Genomic DNA, 19,239 nt, shown 5'->3' on the forward strand with positions numbered 1-19,239 from the left:
TGCAGACAGTTCTTTTGATAAATGCTAGATCTCTCCAGATTGACCAACGGAACGAGCCTGGTTGAGGGTACAACCACTGGCTTGGACCTAACTGGGAACCATAACAGAGTTTTGGATTAGGTAAGAATTGAAGCCCCTGCAGAGTGATCCTGGGGAGTCTCTTCCTGAGAGGAGGGGTCCCAAAAAGCATCTAAGGAAGACAGCAAATTTCCCGTGAGAGACCCAAATTCCTTCTGTAGTAGAAGCATCTGCAAAATCAAGGGAAGTACTGGGTTTTTGAGAGAGAAGATTTTAAAATGGGAAAATTTCTGAGATCATAGAACGAGATAAATACAACATGGGGGCTAAGAAAATAACAAAAATCTTTTTCATTCTTTCATCCCACTGTAGGAATCTATAAGTAGTATAAAATCTTATGCAGTGCCTAGTATAGGATTACTTCTCAGTTATATAAAGTGTACAAGTAACAAATAACCTTAATTAATGAACTTTCACTGTACCTGGCTGCCCAATTTAAGAATTGCTTCACTTACATGACTTGTAAGAGCACAGACTATGAAAATTATATTCGACCTTTACTAGAAACTAAAAACGTACCTTACTTATTCATCATTGCCTTGGCAAAAACTTCAGTAAGAAGCTTAAATGAGCCCACTTGATCTTTAAGAAAATGTGTCCTAAATAACAAAGCTGTGCGTATTTCTTCTTATTATTATTTGCATATGCTATACTGCACAACTGCATTCTGAGAAAAATAAAAGATAATAAAACAAATGAAATGAGAGATATATCACCCAAAATAATCCAAGTGTGAGATAGGCTGCTTCTTTCTTTTTTTTTTTTTTGGCATTGGCAAAAGAGCACAAAGTAAGAGCTGGCCCTGAGTCATATTGATTTCCCACTGCACTGGTTTCCTAAGTGCTCTGTTGATCCGTGTCAAGCAATAAGTTCCCTGCCTGTACATGCACATCACCTCCCCATTTGTCCTCACCTAGATTTAAGGTGCCCATATGATGAGCTGAACAAGGACATCATTTTTCCTACTGGTGTCACTGGGCCAAAACTACTCTATGTGGTATGATAACTAATGCTCTGTAAGTTTACATTTACCATATAAGATCACAATAGTGCTGTATGACACACCTCAGTAATATGTACGTATTATGTATATATAAGCCCTTATTTCTGTGTCTTAGTACTTGCAGTGGAAAAGGTACATTTAAAAAAATCAATTATTGCAACTGTAGTTGGTCCACAGTAATCCCAACACCTCCAAAAAAAAGGGATGTTGCAAACCTAATGCCACTGTTTTGATCTTTGTTAACAAAGGGCTTCCTGATTAGATGAATAGAAAATGTGCGGTTGTGCTGCTAATGACATTGTACAGGAAATTAAGCGTATACATTTGGAAAAGGCATTAAATCAGCAGGACCTTAATTTAAAAACTTAAAACTGTATGGAAATGCAGCTTGTTCATTGCTGTGTAATAGAAAGCTACTGAACACACTGACTCTTCTTGTGGAAATATTACCAGCAGAACAAAGCTGGGCTGAGGTTTTTTTAATGTTTCCTAGCATACTAGGATTCCTAGCATCTGCTTATTTTCAAGGAAATATCAGGCAACTTCACCCCTTTTTACAAGTTGTTTTTAGAGCAGCATATACAGCAGTTGGGCAGGTGGAGGGACACCAAAGGACCAGAATTACAGCTTTTTTCCTCAGTTATTTGCAAGATTGAATAACATAAGATTACTAATAAGTGGCTTTGTCTGCTGCTAATTCAGTGGACATGGATACTTGGGGTGATGCATTCCCCTGTTATTTCGCACAGATTTAATCCCAGTGTTGTATTTTGTACCTTTGAAAATATATGATGGAAACAGTGCCCGGAGCTGACAAAGAATTCTTGCTTTACTTGCAGTTATGCCATATAACAGCGCCCATCACTGTGTCGTGGAAGTGGAAAACTTCTTGTTTGTGCTGGGAGGAGAAGACCAATGGAATCCTAATGGTATGTATAGAATATTAAAAGGCACAGGCAGCATTTGCCTTCCTATGTCTGTCTGTCCGTCAGGTCAGCTGATGTAGTCATTAGCAAGGGATTTTGAGGACCCTCAGCCAAATTGTTGAACCTAGTAAAGGCTACTTTTAGATATTCATGTAATAAATATCTGATACTTTAGCATTAGCATCTCCGTCATTCATCAGCTCCCACATCCCTTGGGAAATGCCACAGGCAGCAGAACAGACTCTTTCAAGTGCATGCACCAGGCAGCAGCTGTTAAGAATTTTAACCTTCATTTCGAGTCTCCTTCCAGTCATAATATAATAATGCAATTGCAGTAGATGAATGCATCTTTTCTATTGTCAAACCAGATACTCGCAGCTAAAGTTGTTAATGTGTTAATTATCTAGACTCTGAGATTCTTAAACTGGTCCTTTTTTTAGTCTTGTGCAAGAGCTTCTCATATAGATTATCTGCTGCTACCTTCTTTGATTTGATTACTTCATAAATTTACCGCAAAGAGAAATTAAACAATTTAACAGGCTTCTGAGCAAAGCAAAAGGAGAATACCATGCCTTGCGAAATTCACAAAATTGTCAAGACATTGTTAAAAAGCTTGCACACGAAGAAAGAGTTGTAGTTGTAGCAGTCTGTGTAACAGAGATAATTATGACTGAGAAACCATAAAACAGCTTGCAGGTACACATTTTTACTTTAAAACACCAGAGGATCCAGCTGAAATTACATATACTGCATATATTTTATTGTGAATGCCCCATTTCAGCATCTGCACTAAACCAAATTATAGAAAATGGTTACATCTGTTCACTTCCTAAAACCTGAGACAAACAATCCAGTCCACCCTATAAGCATATTTCCGGTGTAGTTAAAAATATCACTAAATGTCTTAGGAGGAGAGCCATTCAGTTCTATTGTTGAATCTCCTCTATATTAAACAGGAGATAGCGTGGTATCATTAATGACAATTATTATGAGGAACATCAGCCACATCCAACAACTGAGGGCCCCTGTTGTGCTTGGTGGTAGGCATACGGATAATAAGAGGCAGACCTTGTTCCAGACAGTTTGTAATTAAATGGCCATGTCACATAAAGGATAAAAGAAAAGAAGTATAATTACACACAATTTAAAGATGTGGAAACTGAGTCGCAAAGTGATGGAGAGATGTTAGAAGGGTTACATCTCCTGCATCTGAGATACGAGTTGAGCACAACTGTTCGTGAGATGGATAGCACCTTAGGTCTAAGGTCACCTAGATCAACTCCTGAGCTGAAGGTGTTGCTGAAGATGTCTAACAGCTTCCTTGTTCTGTGAACACCAGTGCTGTGATTTTTTTGTAGAGAAGATTGAAATAAAAGAGGTAGAAGCATTGCTGATACCGATCTCTTTACAAATTTACCCCAAGAGAAATGAATCTTACTTGTCACAAAAAGTGGACCTGAAATCATAAACTACATCCTGTGCTATTGCTGGGCTATTTCTTTCTTGGAACTGATTTGTTGTAATTGTGCAGCTACATGGGAACTGCTCACACTTACCTGCTTGAATTTACGTATTGTCTGCTATCCTCATAGCACAGAAGGGGCTTCAGATGGACCTAGCTGGAACTGTCTTGCCGGAGCATTACAAGGCTTTTGATTTCAATGAGAATGTGCCAGGTGTTTTTCCAGTGGACAGAATTATCCTTGAGATGGGGGCAATGGAAGGAGCGCCATACATTTCTTTAGCTATCCGCCTGGCAGATGCTTGAGAAGCTGGGTGGAACCCATGGAGTGCCCATGCTCCCTCTGCGCTGCCCCTTGACTTCCTGACAACTTAGAGAGCATGGGAGACATTTTTTCTCACATTTTTACATCCTCCTGTGGCTATGCCTTTCCAGTCACAAGAGATCCCCGCACGAGTGAACACTGATGGGAGCAGGTTGCAGAACACAGGCATGGATTTAAGACCAACCTTCATAAACTTCAGAACCCTTCACCTTTTGGCATGACTGCAGAGACCTTCCTGTAGAGAGCAGAGAGCAGCATCTGCATCTTTTTGTCCCAACATCCTGATTTGGTAATCCTGATTTCTGATCACTTGTCACAGTTTCTGTGTTCTGGCAGGTGCTTCCTAACATGTAACCTCCTGACGGATGAGCAAGGCAAAGTAATAGATACAGTTCTTTGTCAAACTGAAGTCCAAAATTAAACTGGAGTCAAACCAGTTAGACCAGGCAGCTTAAGTGGGTCATCAAGTCCTTTTCCTGCCATCACAGGCACCATATAGTCCTATTTTGTAGGTTTTCTAAGCTTCATTTGAAAAGCAGTTGGATTTTTAGTCCCCGTTACTCCTGCTGGAAAGCTGTTACAGAATCCAATTGCTCTCAGTGACTAGGAGCCTATTCTAATTTCCAGTAAAATGTATTCTTTGAGTGTCTAAATCACCTTGTTCTCATGCCAAACTTGGCCTTTAGCTTAATAGATTTTCCCTTCCTGGAGATTTGGTCCTCTGATGTATTACAGACCTATCCCCTTTCAGCTTTTGTTTCCCTAGGTGAAACAAGCCAACTGCTTTGTCTCGTGCCATAAGGTAAACTTGTCCTGTCACCGTAGTAGCTCTTCTTTGTGCCTGTTGTAGTTTGATTTCATCTGCCTTCCTGTGAAGTGACCAGATTTGTATCCTGTATTCCCACTCTAGACTCACAAAACCCTTCTCTTTCTACCCCGCGCTATACAATTTACTGTGTACGTGGTATTTGTAGTGAATATGTGTATGACACATTATGTTAGGAGGCCAAGGTGCCCAAATCATAGATTTGTATGACAACAGTTAAAAAGCTGCTGTATAACCAGTGACCACTGAAGTCCCCAGTAACTCTGAAAGATGTAGTGAATACGGCAGCATTAAAACCTCCTACTAGAAGTCCAAACTTATGATCAATGCTTCTATTGTTTTGAAATCCTGCTTTTTGAAATAGATTAAGAAATGTCCTTAATAGTGAGACCGAGAGCCAGTAAGATGCCTGCTGTTACTGTTTTACTGTTTATTGAATCTATATCTCTCAATGCCTCTTTTTCTAAATTGTCTGTATCGACTAAAGGAATTCAGGTAGGGACCAAGAGCAAAGCCTCGCTTCACTAAATCCAGTGGCAAAATGACCAGTTGCCCATAGTGTATGGGGATCTCACCCTGTGTCTTGAGATGTGTTTGAGTGGTGCTCAGCATAAAGGGCTTTGGTCCTCATTGGACACCACATTGGATTTGAAGGGAAATGCTGCATTATTCATCAGTCTTCTGCTTTACCCTTCTCGTATAGAACAGGCTTATACATAGCGAGGGAGTGAGTTTGCTTCCAGTGGAGTGGTCAACATGGGTTCTTTCTCTGTTTCCTTGTTAAACATGATCTTAAATTATTATGAATATAAATTCTAGCTGTGTCATTATTCTTCTCTACAGTCTTGATGGTCTATTTACACATGCTGAAGTAAGTGTGGAATGAAACAAGCAAAGCGAGCCAATCCTACAGAGGCTTTTCCGATGCAAAAATATTCACCTTGTAGAATACCCAGTGACCATTTATAGAACTGTGACATACGCAGTTGGGTTATTCTGCTGGCCTGTGAAGCCTCTAATTCAATTTTTTAGTCACACATACATAAACAAAGGTTTCTGTTTCTGAGATCCTTATCTGTTGAAGTCTCAGGTGTTACAGGAAATTGCCATACACTCTCTTGCTTCAGTTTTCTTGCTTTGATGTCAATCTGCATGTAAAATAAGGTGAAATCTTAATATCGTGAAGACATGAATACAGTTCTTGGGCTTGACAGCAGGGATAAGCTAGTTAGCTGGTGTATGTTGCTCATGTTTCATATTTTAGCTAACACACTTGGAATAAAACTCCAAGAGTGTATTCCCCCTTCGATGCACATGTGTAATTCCTTCTAACTTAACGCTGAAAGTACATGGTAGAATAAACCATCTAGTGCAAACACTGCATACCCCATGCTGATGGCTTATGCAGCTCCTGGTTATTTGCACAAGGTTTTTTTTACCATGTTTCACATAGAGATGATGTGAGGAGAAAGAAAAGCACATGTTCTCCCTTTTTTTTTGCGTGACACAAAATACTCCAATTGTAAAAATACAGTGGGGATGCCCTCTTTTGGGCAGTAATTTTGTTTAGTGTTGTGATTTATTGTGTCTGTGAAAGTACCACAGCATCTATAAGTAAATTTAAATACTCATTTTCAAGATCTTATTACCGAGAGCAAGAATAATCTCTTATCTGCTTTTACTGCTAACAATTGCTAATTCAAACCTTGCAGTGCCCCATTTGTTGAATTATTACTGTACACATAGTGTAATCATACATTGTTGTAAAAGGGGGAACCCTTCATAAAGGCTGTCAACTTGTGAAGTATATGTAATATATATTACAATCATGATGTTAAATACATGAAACAAACAGCTGAGTGTCAAAATAATCTATCTTTACAGGGAAACACAGTACAAACTTTGTTAGCCGATACGATCCCAGGTTTAACAGCTGGATACAACTTCCACCCATGCAAGAGAGGTAAAAACCTACTACTACATGTTGTTCAATATATGTTTTATCATCCTACGAGCAGCTGAAGTTTGTCTTAGTTCTGGGAGTAAGGAGGCCTACGGAAGCATTGAAAATACCGAGATAAAACTGCAGCATGCAGTTGTGTCTCATTTGTCTCTTAATGTTTTTAAACTTTCCAAACTCAAAACTCCTGATGCCAAATCCTGCAGTGCTAACTCATGCAACATAACCATGGACTTTGTGCAATTACTGGTTGCCTGAGTATGGTCTGAAGGATTTTTCTGAAGTCTTCATAGTGTCCTGTAATGTTCCCTGACTGAAACATCATGATGAGTTGGCAGTAAGTAAGCAGTATAGTCAGATACCTTACAGGGAACTGAAACCTTCATGTGTTGACCCCACCTTGTTTCATCGTGCCAGCCATGAAGACCTCTCCTCAACATGATTCACCTTGTCAGAGGACTCTTAATCCTAGGTGGTCTTTGAGTGAAATTGCTGTTAGCTAATGCATGTTAGGGTAGCATATATTTTAATCTTAAGTGTGTACCAAAGAGCAGAGGTGCATGTAGACTTGAGCAATGACTGGTAAAGATGATGTAAACTTAACTCTGGATCCCAAATCCTACCTTGGCAGATAAAAATTCCCCCGAAACTGAACTGAATGATGCATGTTTCCTAAGAGGAATCTCAAAGGCAGAATATCCAATGTTACAATGTTGGGTTTTGAAAGAGCATTCGATGTCCATCCTTCAATTCAACACCCATCTTCTCATGGATCTAACGTACAAGAGATCTCACACCACCTTTCTGAGACACTTTCCTTACTCCCTGTGCTGTCAGTATTATAGCTCTTTTTCTCTTGGCTCCCCCCAGCGTTCAGGTGTCTGGCAGTCATAAATATATTGAACTCAGTGCAACCTTGCGATTCAAGGGGCGTATTACTAGATGCATGGAAATGTGCAACTTCTGCCTCAGAAGGCAGAAGTAGGTAGTTAAGGGTTGGGGAAAGGAGACAGTAGGAGTTTTTCCACCTCCACAGTAGCCAGTTTCACTGGAAAATCAGTTTATAATCACAGGTGCTGAATATGACTTGCCTTGTGCTCTGATGGAAGCTGCCGTCCTCAGCCAAGAGTGAGAAACTCTGGTGCGCATTGTGATTGCTTAGCAGCTGCCCAATAATAAAATGTAATGCATTAGCATTTCGGTGCTTTACAGTGTTATTTAAATATAACGGTCCACTCATACATAGTTTCTTCTGCAAGGGGCTTTACTATGACAACGTTAATTGTCACCTCTTTTGTTCAGGATACATAGCTCATAGGCTTGCCCACTGTTTTTCTATAAAGACTCCTAAGCATTGGGGTTATTGTTGGAAAAAAGGGGTATTCAAATTACTTTCTAAAATGTTTTAAATGGTTTATTTGCTGATCCCTAATGACTTCATCAGAGTTGTTGCAGCCTTTAGAGGTAGGGTCTGGCCCAGATTTTAGAAGATCATACAAACAAGAGAGAGCATTTATGCAGTCTCCTTTCCCAGGTCCTTTAGTCAGGTAAAGTTCCCTTTAAAGTCAACAGGCCATTTTTTCCCCCTAGGAGTACAGGGTCACGCCCTGTCTCTGCTGGCATAATGCAGGCACCATTGACAAGACAGACTGTTTAATGGGGTTTTCTGAGTCATTACGGTCCATCAAGTCAAAACCTACTTAGGAATTTTAGTCTGAGAATAATTGGCTGGATAGACTATAATAGCTCCTTTGAAATGACTGCCAGGTAAACGTAGGTCTCATTCACAGGTGGTGTATTCTCAAGTTGAAAATCTGTATGAAATATTTGATGAGTAAACTTTTATCTCATATGCTAAAATCCATATCTGATTGATTTTACTGTATGAGCTATAAAGAAAAGTCTAATCCTGTTATGGATTCAGAGCTGTCAGTGTATTTTCTTTAAAGCCAAGTTTGGTTTCTTTTCATTTGAAGAACATCCCAAAAATACGTGCTTTTGAAAAGTATGTACTATTTTCAGGCATGCGTTTAGAGAAGCAGTAAATGACTCATCAGCTTTTGAAATACACATCTGCCTGATGATACAAGAACAGTGGGATGCTTTTTGGAGAGCAGTTCAGTTAAATTAATGTGTCTTGTGAAGGAGTGGTCTTTGTGGCAGACCTATCTGAACTTGTGGCATGAGGCTCAGCTGGACACCTGTCAGTACTGTTGCATCTTGCCAGCTCAGCCCAGAGCTGGACAAGGTGTGTGGAACATAATAACATTTAAAACATCTTTTTTTCTTACATTCCGAGTTAAATTTTTTTGTTTAAAGACTAGCAAAAACCACGGTGTATCAGGGCCTGAAGAAGCACAAGTGGAAGTGAGCAGGTCAGTGTCCTCACTGAGGCCGAGTGAACTGAGAAAAGAAGCTGCAGAAAAAGAGATAAAACAATTTCACTTTTTGTTTTATTCTTTGACTTTAATAATAGTAATGTTAACCCTTACTAAGATGACTTTTGCTTTTAAAAAGCAGAGCATGCACTCTAATACTGACTCTGAAATCAGGTCCAGATATTGCGATGATCAGTAATAGCATTGGTAGTTTTAAAACTCAGACTGGTAGTTGTATTTCTTGTTTGAGGGCATAAATTCATCATCTGTGGAAATCAGAAAGAAATTCTTTCCCTTTATGTGTGTGTACTTATGAGAAGTTAGTTGGGTTGATTATTGAGTGAAGGGATGTGAAGGAAAAGCATTTCAGAGACCAGTGAACGTTGAGTACTTGCAAATCCTGAAGAAAACCACAAAATAATTGTCTTATTGTCCATATTCAGATCCTGAAGTGCATTCCAGTTATCTGATTAGAGTGGGTAGTGTCTTCTCAGTTTTGTGGGGAAAGTTGTTGTGCAAAGATTACTGTATTATATTTTAATCTGAATCATATTTTACAGCAGTTTAAGAAGTCATCACTTAACAGCATGTCCCTTACACACCCTATCACTGAAAAGTAAAAAAACCAAAAAGCTTAAAATATTTGTGACAGGAGCTACTGAGTGAATATTCACATCCAAGCAGAAGAGTGAAGCATGCTGACACTTTCATTTTTGCTCCTTATAGTGACACTGTGTGGATGAAACCAGGAGTACATGTACAGAATAATGTTGGTGAAATCCTAGTTAAAATAGTAATGCCTGCAAGTTGTACCTACCTCTGTTTATTAAACCTGAACTAAAACAAAACACGGTGAGAGCAGTTCGTTGATGGTTTTGTCAGAGGAGGTGTGCAAGGACAGATGAGCAGATGTGTGAGCACCCCAAGCATTGACGACAGGCACCCTGTGGGTTGTTGCCTTGCGGCTGCCGGACACAGGAGCTTCAGAGAACGTGTGCCCACGATTGCCTCTAACACCTATACCCTATGTCAAATTAGAGTGAAATCAGCCAGCAGATTTTTGTTGAGGAGACAACACTCAGGCAAACGTGGGTGCACGTACAGTGTAATCAAATAAGCTTTGTTTCCGTAGAAAATCAGGCTAAAAACATAGATGCACAATTTGCTGCCCGACCATGCGGAGCAATATATGCCATCAGCTTCTATCTGCCCATTGACAGATAAATTAAATAGTCATATTTAATTCGTCAGCTGAGCTGGAGGCACTTAGCAGCATTCCTGTCCTCCTGCTTGCACCTTTTCTTTGGGTAGCCTTATCCCTGTGCCAATGTTCCTGCTCAGCAAGGGCTGCTGTCCCATATTGTCCAAGTTGTCCATGGGCAGGTAAGGTGAAAGCAAAGAGGTAGACAGGAGGTGCTCGGTGACGCAGCTCCTCACCATGTCAGGTGTGCACTAAATCCAAAAAGTAAGGCCATAAACAGGCAGTATTGCCTCAGGTCTGCTCCCTGAACGCGCAGCCAGCCCTGCTCTTTCCATGGCTGTATCTTCATGCTTGACCTCTCTTCCAACTTACAAACCACCAGCCAATCTCAGCCACATTTAACAAAGAGGGAAATTTCCCCAAAATGTTAAAGCATATTACAAATTTTCTGAAAATAGACAACTGGGTAAAGGAGAGAGATCTTATCTGTCCCTTCACTGAAGGAAATGCTCCTGAACGCGTGCCTGGCTAGATGGCAGGTTAGAAACATGGCACACCAGGCTTTGCTAGCTCACCTGGCCATGGGATGACTATAGGGAAGCCTTGGGAGCAGTTGGGACATAAAAGAGCTGTTGACTGCAGGGTGTTGTGCTCTATACGTGGACCACTGCGCATCCTCAATGCCTTGCAGTGGTCTGCAGGATTGAGCCCTTGATGGTGCAGGTGCCCATCAAGCCCCCAAGATTTACCATGCAATTCAGAAGCGCAATATGCAGCGGCTCCTGGATTCAAATTTGGGTGCCTGGGCAGGAACCAGAGCGCATTGTGTCAGCCATGGAGCTGGGTTGGACAAGCTGCAGCCACACTCCAGCGTGCCTGCTTTGCAGGAGCTGTCAGAGCTAGACCTTGCCATGCCTGACCCACCTGCTTGACTGGGCTCACACGCCACTCCAGTTTCACCCAGGAGAAAATTTGAGGTTTGAGACTGACAGTTATTGTCATTCGGTATTTTGTACAGGTCTTCATCCTAGCCTACCTGTGCTCTTTTGCAATTTTCTTTCTCATATCATTGCAGCTTAAAATTTGAGGCCTCTACCCTAGTAAACCTTTCTGCTGCTGAATAATCCAGGGAGCTTTCCCTGAAAGTGGGTTACACCAAACAGGATCTCTAAAAATTGTCTATTTTTACTTCAGCAACAGAGACCGTTAATTTAGGAGGCACTAGGAAGACGAATTAATATACGCCTAGCAATCCTGATCAGAAAAATTAATTATTTTCCTGTATACCTGAGTTGCATGTGAAATCGGACAGGTGGCTAAAACTTTTCTCAGAGTTAGTTGGATGTAGACGGATCTCTTTTGGGTTAAAGGGTGGAAATGTAATATTGCACCTAGCATAAGGAAAGTTGTTCTATTTGCAGTTCTGCAGAAAGAAGAAAAAAATGATAATTGAAGACAAATTTTGATGATGTGGTTCTCTTAGTAAATTGGGAACAATGACCCTTGAAGGACCATAAAGAAAGTGAATGTCAAGATAATTTATTATTGTTACATTATCTACCTCATTTTTCACTTTGTCTTACTGAGTTGTTATATCCCTTACAAGGTAATGCCCCAAACATTAATGAGCACCTTTTTATCTTTCACGGGTACGAAAAAGCAACAAACAGCTTTGAAAAGGGGTATTTTATGCCAAATTTATGTGTGCTTAATTGTTTCAACACCAAAAAAGAAGTACTCGTTTGATATGGAGCATGTATTCGATTAGCAAAGCAGCCGCCATCTCTAGGGTAGCCGTAAGCATGTGAAGCTCCTGAACACTTGTCTCTGAAGTAGCATTTGAAGGAGCAGGTATCTTAGTTCAGGGAGTCAACTGGAGAGGAAAAAACTGATGTGGCTAATTGGTTTGTTGTTGGCTTGTTTTGTTTTGTTCTGCCTTGTCCTCCAGGAGAGCCAGTTTCTATGCCTGTCGCCTTGACAAGAACTTGTATGTAATCGGTGGGAGAAACGAAACTGGCTACTTGTCCAGCGTGGAGTGCTACAATCTGGAGACAAATGAGTGGCGTTACGTGTCTTCATTACCGCAACCTTTGGCAGCCCATGCAGGAGCCGTTCACAATGGCAAGATATATATTTCAGGCCAGTGTCTTTTATAATTCCTGCTATATAACAAAAAGATAACCCAAAACCACCACCAAAAAAACCCAAAAAACAAACCATCCCAGAACCCAAAACTGTAGACCTAAATTCCTGCTGCAGTGCAATGTCTTTATTTACATTAATTAACAGAAGTGTATTTACTTTGCAGGAGGTGTTCACAATGGAGAGTATGTCCCCTGGCTGTACTGCTATGACCCCGTGATGGACGTCTGGGCCCGGAAACAGGACATGAACACAAAGCGAGCAATCCACACTTTGGCTGTAATGAATGATCGACTGTATGCAATTGGAGGAAACCATTTGAAAGGTCACATTTTTAATAGCGAAAAAGCGTTTCAGTGTCCCCCATCTCCTGATAAAGAATATTTTTGTTAGACAGTCATTGTTAAATACATTAAAAACCAGGCAACACAATTTAACAGGACACTTGAGCCAGCAATTTTAAAAACATTTTATGCAAATTATTTTAAAATTATAACAGTACATTAAATATATGAGTAATGAATGCTTTAGATAATAAAAATGGGAGCTTCCATTACTCAAAGGCATGGACAATTTGTCATTACCAAGAATTCAATGAAACAAACAGATTATTCTTTGACCCGAAAGTACCAGCAATATTTTCCTCTGTAAATCATTTTCCAAAATGTGCAGTTAGAGAAAGCTTTATTCAGAGCCACACACAAAAACAAGCTCCTGATTTAATGAAGAAAAAAACCCCAACCTCCAGCCATTAAATATTAGGACGAGGCTCTCTAGATCCCTTTTTAGTATTAAATGTAGCTTGTTAATTATAATTCTTTTTAGAGGTCTCTTGTTTTCATCTTTTGAAAAGGTCTCATATTAAAATAACTACTGCTTAAGCATCTGGTATTTTGTCTTAATACCTACATGCTGTTGCTGTTACTGCTAAAGAGATTCTGCTTAATCCAGCCACTTAGACAAAAAGCACAGCTCCTGCTCCTTTGTCCCCTGACAATATTTGACAGTTTATATTACATTTTTTTTCTTTCTCCTTTCTTGCTTAAAAAAAAAAAAAAAAAGCCTCACAACAACAAAAGAGAAAATGGTAATGCCAAAGAAAAAGTGATGTTAACTGCCAGTAACACCAGGCCATGTGCCTTGATTGACTGGGATACCTGAGTCCCTCTGAGGCTCGGAAACCACATGCTGCTTTTGAAGATCTGAATGCCTGTGGAGTATGTAGGGGGCAAAGTCTCAGATATAAATTTTCCCTGGTAATTAGTACTGGTGCGTAAACCCCTGCAGCCAGGTGCAGGGCTGCTCTGCCTGCACTTCCCACCCCCAGTTGCAATGGGTGTTTATGGACTGGACCTGACAGGGTCCAGCAAATTTTGTAGAGGTTGCAGAGCTCCACAGTGTTGGCTTTTTCTCCTACGGAAGTGAAAGTTACCATGTCACAGCCCTCCTACAGCCAAAGAAGATGCTTTGGTTTGCGTAGGTTCGAATTGTTTCCATCCTGCCTTCTCCTTCTTTCTTCACCCAGTTTTCACCTACCATCCTCTCGGAAAGAAGGAACTTCTAATAAACATTGCATTTTTGCCTCTACAACTGTTGCCCTAGGTGGCTTTGAATGTATGAATTGCTCGTTGTTGTGAGAGGTATTTAACATCCAGGGTTCTGAAAAGCTGCAGGCTGTCAGGATGAAGGGCTTTTTGGAAAACCGGTTTCTTTTGTACAGTGAAACAAAAGAAGGAATTGCAAGAAAAGGGAGGAGGGAGGGAACTGAAGTGTGGATGAAATGCTACAGATTCTCCAACTGGGTGGGACTAGCAGGGCTCCATGGCAAAACCCTCCTTTGTGAAGCTGGATCTGTATACTAGTGTCAGCAGTGCATTTACCGCATCACAGCTAGTCATGTGCATACTGCGCTTTATTACGGAGCTTTTGACAGATTCTGGGCTCACTACGGTGGCCTTTCTATGGCCCCTTGAAAAGTTTACAGCAACGAAAAATTATTTCATCACAGCTATTCATTCCTGACATAAATAATACTTGTACAAGCAGCATCATTGTGAAGCACCAATATCACCAAATGCCCTTTTCCAGAAAGTCTAGCTTCTCTTTTCTGTCATAACTAGATGGAGAAGACAGTAGTGTCAAGTAAAGCATCCCAGCATATTAAGAAGGCCACAATTTTACTGCAGTGCTCTGCTAAAGTAGTTTGAGATGATAGAGAAATATCTAAATAATGGAGCAGGAACCAGGACTCCTGGGTTCTATGTCTGTGTTCAGCTTACTTAATTGATGCTAAACATCACAGCTTGAGAGTCTTCAGCTGAGACCCATCTGCCCTTTGGTGATTACAGAGCAGTAGTCGCATGGAGCCTTTTTCGGTCTGCCAGGGAAGGATGGGACCACCATTGGGTTTTTTTGTTACGTTTTCTGTTGCCTTAAAGGCTTCACTTAGGGTACACCTTAAATCAGCTTGAAAATTGAAGCTGGTCCTGAACATCATGTCCTAAGCACCTTGTCTCTCTGGAATCAAGTGGCATCAGTTGTCTGAGGTCTACCTTGACTTGTTAGGCATTGGTTTCTGAGCAAGATTTAATCTGTTGACTTTTGAATAGATTAGATCTGCTGACCTTAGAGAAAGACTGCCAGGACAGTCTTTTCATACATGTTCAAACTCACATTAGCATTGAAGGATGAGGAGGAATATTGCTTGAATCCATTTTGATCATTGATAGGTTATTACTGAGTGTTACTTTCCGATCTGTTCAGGTTTTATATGTACTTGTGATTTGTAGAAGACTGTAGAACTACTGGTAAAAGCTTTTGACATATTTATTTGAACTGAAATAATGAGACATTAATATTACAGCAGATGGCTTAAATGTATATGGCAATATTTTCTAGAAGAAACTTTAACAATTATGTTATAATTGTAATAATATAATTATAACTTTAAGTTAATAAATTTAACAGTAAAACAAATCATAAAACAGTATGTCCTAATGCACGTTCTCCTTTCTCAATACCTTTATCCAGGTTTCTCCCATCTCGACGTAATGCTTGTGGAATGCTACGATCCAAAAGGTGACCAGTGGAATATCCTTCAGACTCCTATTCTGGAGGGTCGCAGTGGCCCTGGCTGTGCAGTCCTTGACGACAGTATTTACCTTGTAGGAGGCTACAGCTGGAGTATGGTGTGTACCTGCTTTCTGCAGTGACTCTTCCATTCCTTCTGAGCCCTTGTAGCCAGTCTATATATTACTCAAGTGGGATTGAGAGGAGATGAGGGATTAAGTAGCCGCAGGGGCAGGTTTTGGTTTGGTTTTCAACTCATGGAGAACACAGAGTATTTTTTCTCCTTTGCACTTTTTGATTTAGATGAATTATTATCAGGTTGTATTCATTGATATGGAGTGATATAAAAATCAGATATTATTGGACAAAAGTGAGTGACAGGATTGCATGCCTATAGCTCTGCTTATACGGCGCTTGTAAAGGAGTCGCTTGCAGGGGCTGGGCATCAACCCATATGAAAACCAAACCTCTTGAAGGGCTCCTGAATTAGGGCCCAAAACCGTAAGTCACTTCGGAAAAGAAGTGGCTTTTGATCTCTAAAGCTGATGTGTGACTTGGATTTAACTTAGGCCACATTTACTATGATTTTTTGTTCTATTACAGGGAGCTTACAAGTCTTCTACTATTTGCTATAGTCCTGAGAAAGGGACTTGGACAGAACTAGAAGGAGATGTTGCTGAGCCACTTGCAGGACCTGCTTGTTCAACTGTCATACTGCCAGCCTGCGTACCGTACAACAAATGATAGTCAAGGAGCACTGACATGAACACTGATTGCATTTGGGAAACTAATGACGGGTGACGTAAATATTTTATTAGAACAGGATTCCTGTTAAAACAAAGCTACCATATTTGACCCCTTATTCTATATTTATGCTTTAGGAGCAAACTAAAAGAAAACAAAAACCCAAGTGTTGTCCCATCTCAGATGATAGATGCCGGTGTCTTACGAAGCAAGCAGCTAAAACACACCGAACATTACATGCTGACAGACTGCCATTTCAGACTGATTTTAACTTTTTCCTGCTGCAGAGATATTCCTCACGTCAAATTTAACTTTAAAACAAAATGAAGGCTAAATGTTCAAATACAGCCTGAAGAGACAAGATCAGTATTGTGCATTGTATCTACCTGCATGTGATCTGTGTTGAAGTCCTGAGGATGTTGTTTTCATGAATGCTTCAGAATTCAGATAGTGAAAAGCTCACACTGCATTGCAGAATTGTCTCCTCCTCTATAATCCTAACCTACAGCTACTTCACATGCTCTGCAAGCAACACAGCATCAGAAGATTATAAAAGGTAAAGAAATATCACTCAGTTTTTGCACAGCTTGGCAACAAATACACTCTGCCTTCAAAGTCCCCATGTGTAAGTGCAGCGGAAAGCAGACTACAATGAAAGCCATGCTTTACAGAGCACTTCCTGCAATACCAGCTTAGGGATTAGGATCAAATTCTTCTAATCATACTTGTGTAAAGTCAGAGTTATTTCACTGAAGTCATGTGGAATGACTGTTTTTACGTTAGTACAAGAGAAATTTGGTCCTACATCTTCAATTCTGGGTTTGTAAATTAAGTTATTTCTATGACCACTTAACAAAGCACCAGAATCCTTACTTACTTTTCACTAGCCTGTTAGATAGGAGCATCCATGCTAGTTGCTTCCAAAGACAAGAAGCCTGCATTTAACTATAAATCTATTGCTTTGGACTCTTAAATGATTATGCACAATTTTGGAGAGACACTGATAAGTTAAAATACTCCTGTGTGGTTGATGGTGAAATGTTTACTATTGATCCAAATATGAGGCTAGACTTTCCACTGCCTTATAGCCTGTGTAATGATTTACACATTGCAAAGCGAGTTCATGATGCTACCAATGGGACCAGTAACATTTAGGACTTGCATCATACACAAATCAGGCTGTCCATGTTTTAAGCTTATGTCTTTCTGTCCTGGCTTCACAAAAACGGTGACAAAATCTGAGCCTGATTCGTCACCACCTTGCAGTTAACATAGTCATCTACGCCTCAGCAAAGTATATGCATAATTCTTCCGTTGTGATTTACTGGTGCTGCATCCGTTACCCTTAGGACCATCTTCTTTGCTGGTATAAACTGACGTTGCTCCACTGAAGCCAAGGGATGTGCTTTGGTTTATGTCAGCTAAGAATCTGGCCTTTAATTTGCCTAGTTGTAACTGGCTGCACCAGATAAAAGGCAAAGGAGACTCAGATCCTGCATTTTCATGCCTGCACGTATCTTTCACGATAGGGCTTAATGCCTGGTGCATTAAGCAGGGAGCAGGCAACTACTGGAGGTTGGTTTCTGCTGCAGAGGCAATAGACGGGAGGAAGAATTCATTATTTGCTTTGCAAAATAGAAAGAGGGTGAATGTACACAGAAATTACACTATATATTGAAGCTTGAGAGCAATATAAATAATGGAGAGCAAATACCATGGGACTGTTTCTCTCTGGCATCAGTCCAGTTTTATTGCAGTGCAACTCCCTTGCTTGCAGCAGAATTACACAGTTGTAAAACTGGAGTAATGCAGTAAAGACTGATACCATACAAATGCAATAACCCAATTGATGAGGTAGCTGCACGCCTGGAAAAAATTGTTTAAACAAAATAATTAGCTGAAGATGCTAATATTTGAGTGTGCCGTTGGGGAGTTTTCCAGTGAGCATCACTAAGGAACTCATAAAGGTGGAGTGTATATCCTGAAATCTCAATCCATTTCTACTATATAGTGCAATCTTAGTTGGTTTTGTATTTATTTATATTGTTCAGATCCAAGGGATCCCTTGTAAAATATATTTGGTGCAATCATGACTTTTTTTTTTCCTTTCCTGTTGAAAGTATATAAATATAAATATATATAAAAAGGAAACTGTTAAGATACTAAATGAGGAAATCTTGAATGACATTTAAGATCAGGATAAGGTCTGCCATTAAACACTGACTGTCACCTGTCTCTACTAAAACGTACCATTTTTAAAGGATATTTGTTGTCCTTTTAAGTGGTTCATTTTTTTACCAAGATAATTTAAAGATTTATGAGGACTGTATGTAAATCTTTCTATCTTTCAGGAAGGCATGACCAAGGAAAGTGCTATCTGAATAAGTCACACAAAGAATGTAAATTTTGTACAGTACTAGACTGTGTAAATGAAGCTTGCTTGTAGGGGGGAAACTTTAAATAAAACTTTATGTACTAATTCAACTGTCTGCCATATTCCTACTTACAAAGTGTATGTATAAATAATATCTACATTAAATTCTTTGGAACTTTTTTTATCATGTAGATGCGTAAACTCCTTTTATTTTGTGGCCATACATAACAGCCTCCTTGTTCTCCAAGTGTCATTACTCAGTGCTTGTAAACGCAGTGACGAAGTAAAACGTACTGAGTCGGAGTCTTCCCCTCAGCGGGGTGCCCGTCCTCTGCTTCCAGCAGGAAAAGCCCCACCTGCGTGCCCACAGGCAGGGACGGGCCGCAGAAGCCTGCTGATGCAATCGATCGCACGCCTGTGAAACACCTCTGCCTTGCGCTGCTCGGCCTTGTTCCTCCATGAGGTAAGTGGAAAGGACACCACCCGGTTAAATGCAGTCTCGCTTTGGGAAATTTAATGCTAGTTGTGGCAATTTCTTCCCTCTTCAAAGTGTCCCTCCTGTGGTGATTGACCCTTCCAACTATGGGTGTTTCCATTCTTGGAAGGGAAGTGCTGGCACCGGTGAGCAGTAGAGGAGTTGGGACAAGAGGTATGACCAGGGTGAGAAGACATAACAATGACGATATAAAACTGGGAGGAGTGGCCGACACACCAGAAGGCTGTGCTGCCATACAGTGAAATCTGGACAGGC

General features: G+C 40.3%; 1 protein-coding gene across 5 annotated transcripts in view; it reads left to right on the forward strand.

Annotated features, from left to right (window-relative positions):
- Window positions 1–18,675, forward strand: part of KLHL14 (kelch like family member 14) — a 63,276-nt gene extending 44,601 nt beyond the window's left edge. For 4 of the 5 annotated variants that reach the window (XM_075744168.1, XM_075744170.1, XM_075744167.1 and 1 more), the window contains exons 4-9: window positions 1,921–2,010; window positions 6,505–6,583; window positions 12,108–12,298; window positions 12,468–12,626; window positions 15,332–15,489; window positions 15,974–18,675. In XM_075744168.1, the coding sequence (XP_075600283.1) occupies window positions 1,921–2,010; window positions 6,505–6,583; window positions 12,108–12,298; window positions 12,468–12,626; window positions 15,332–15,489; window positions 15,974–16,114 (818 nt within the window). In that variant the 3' untranslated portion in view covers window positions 16,115–18,675. The remainder of the gene's footprint in view (window positions 1–1,920; window positions 2,011–6,504; window positions 6,584–12,107; window positions 12,299–12,467; window positions 12,627–15,331; window positions 15,490–15,973) is intronic. The other variant, XR_012833836.1, reaches the window with a different exon arrangement.
- Window positions 18,676–19,239: the final 564 nt, after the last annotated feature.

The sequence above is a fragment of the Balearica regulorum genome, chromosome 2 (genome assembly GCF_011004875.1).
Source record: "Balearica regulorum gibbericeps isolate bBalReg1 chromosome 2, bBalReg1.pri, whole genome shotgun sequence".
NCBI classification, from domain to species: Eukaryota; Metazoa; Chordata; class Aves; order Gruiformes; family Gruidae; genus Balearica; species Balearica regulorum.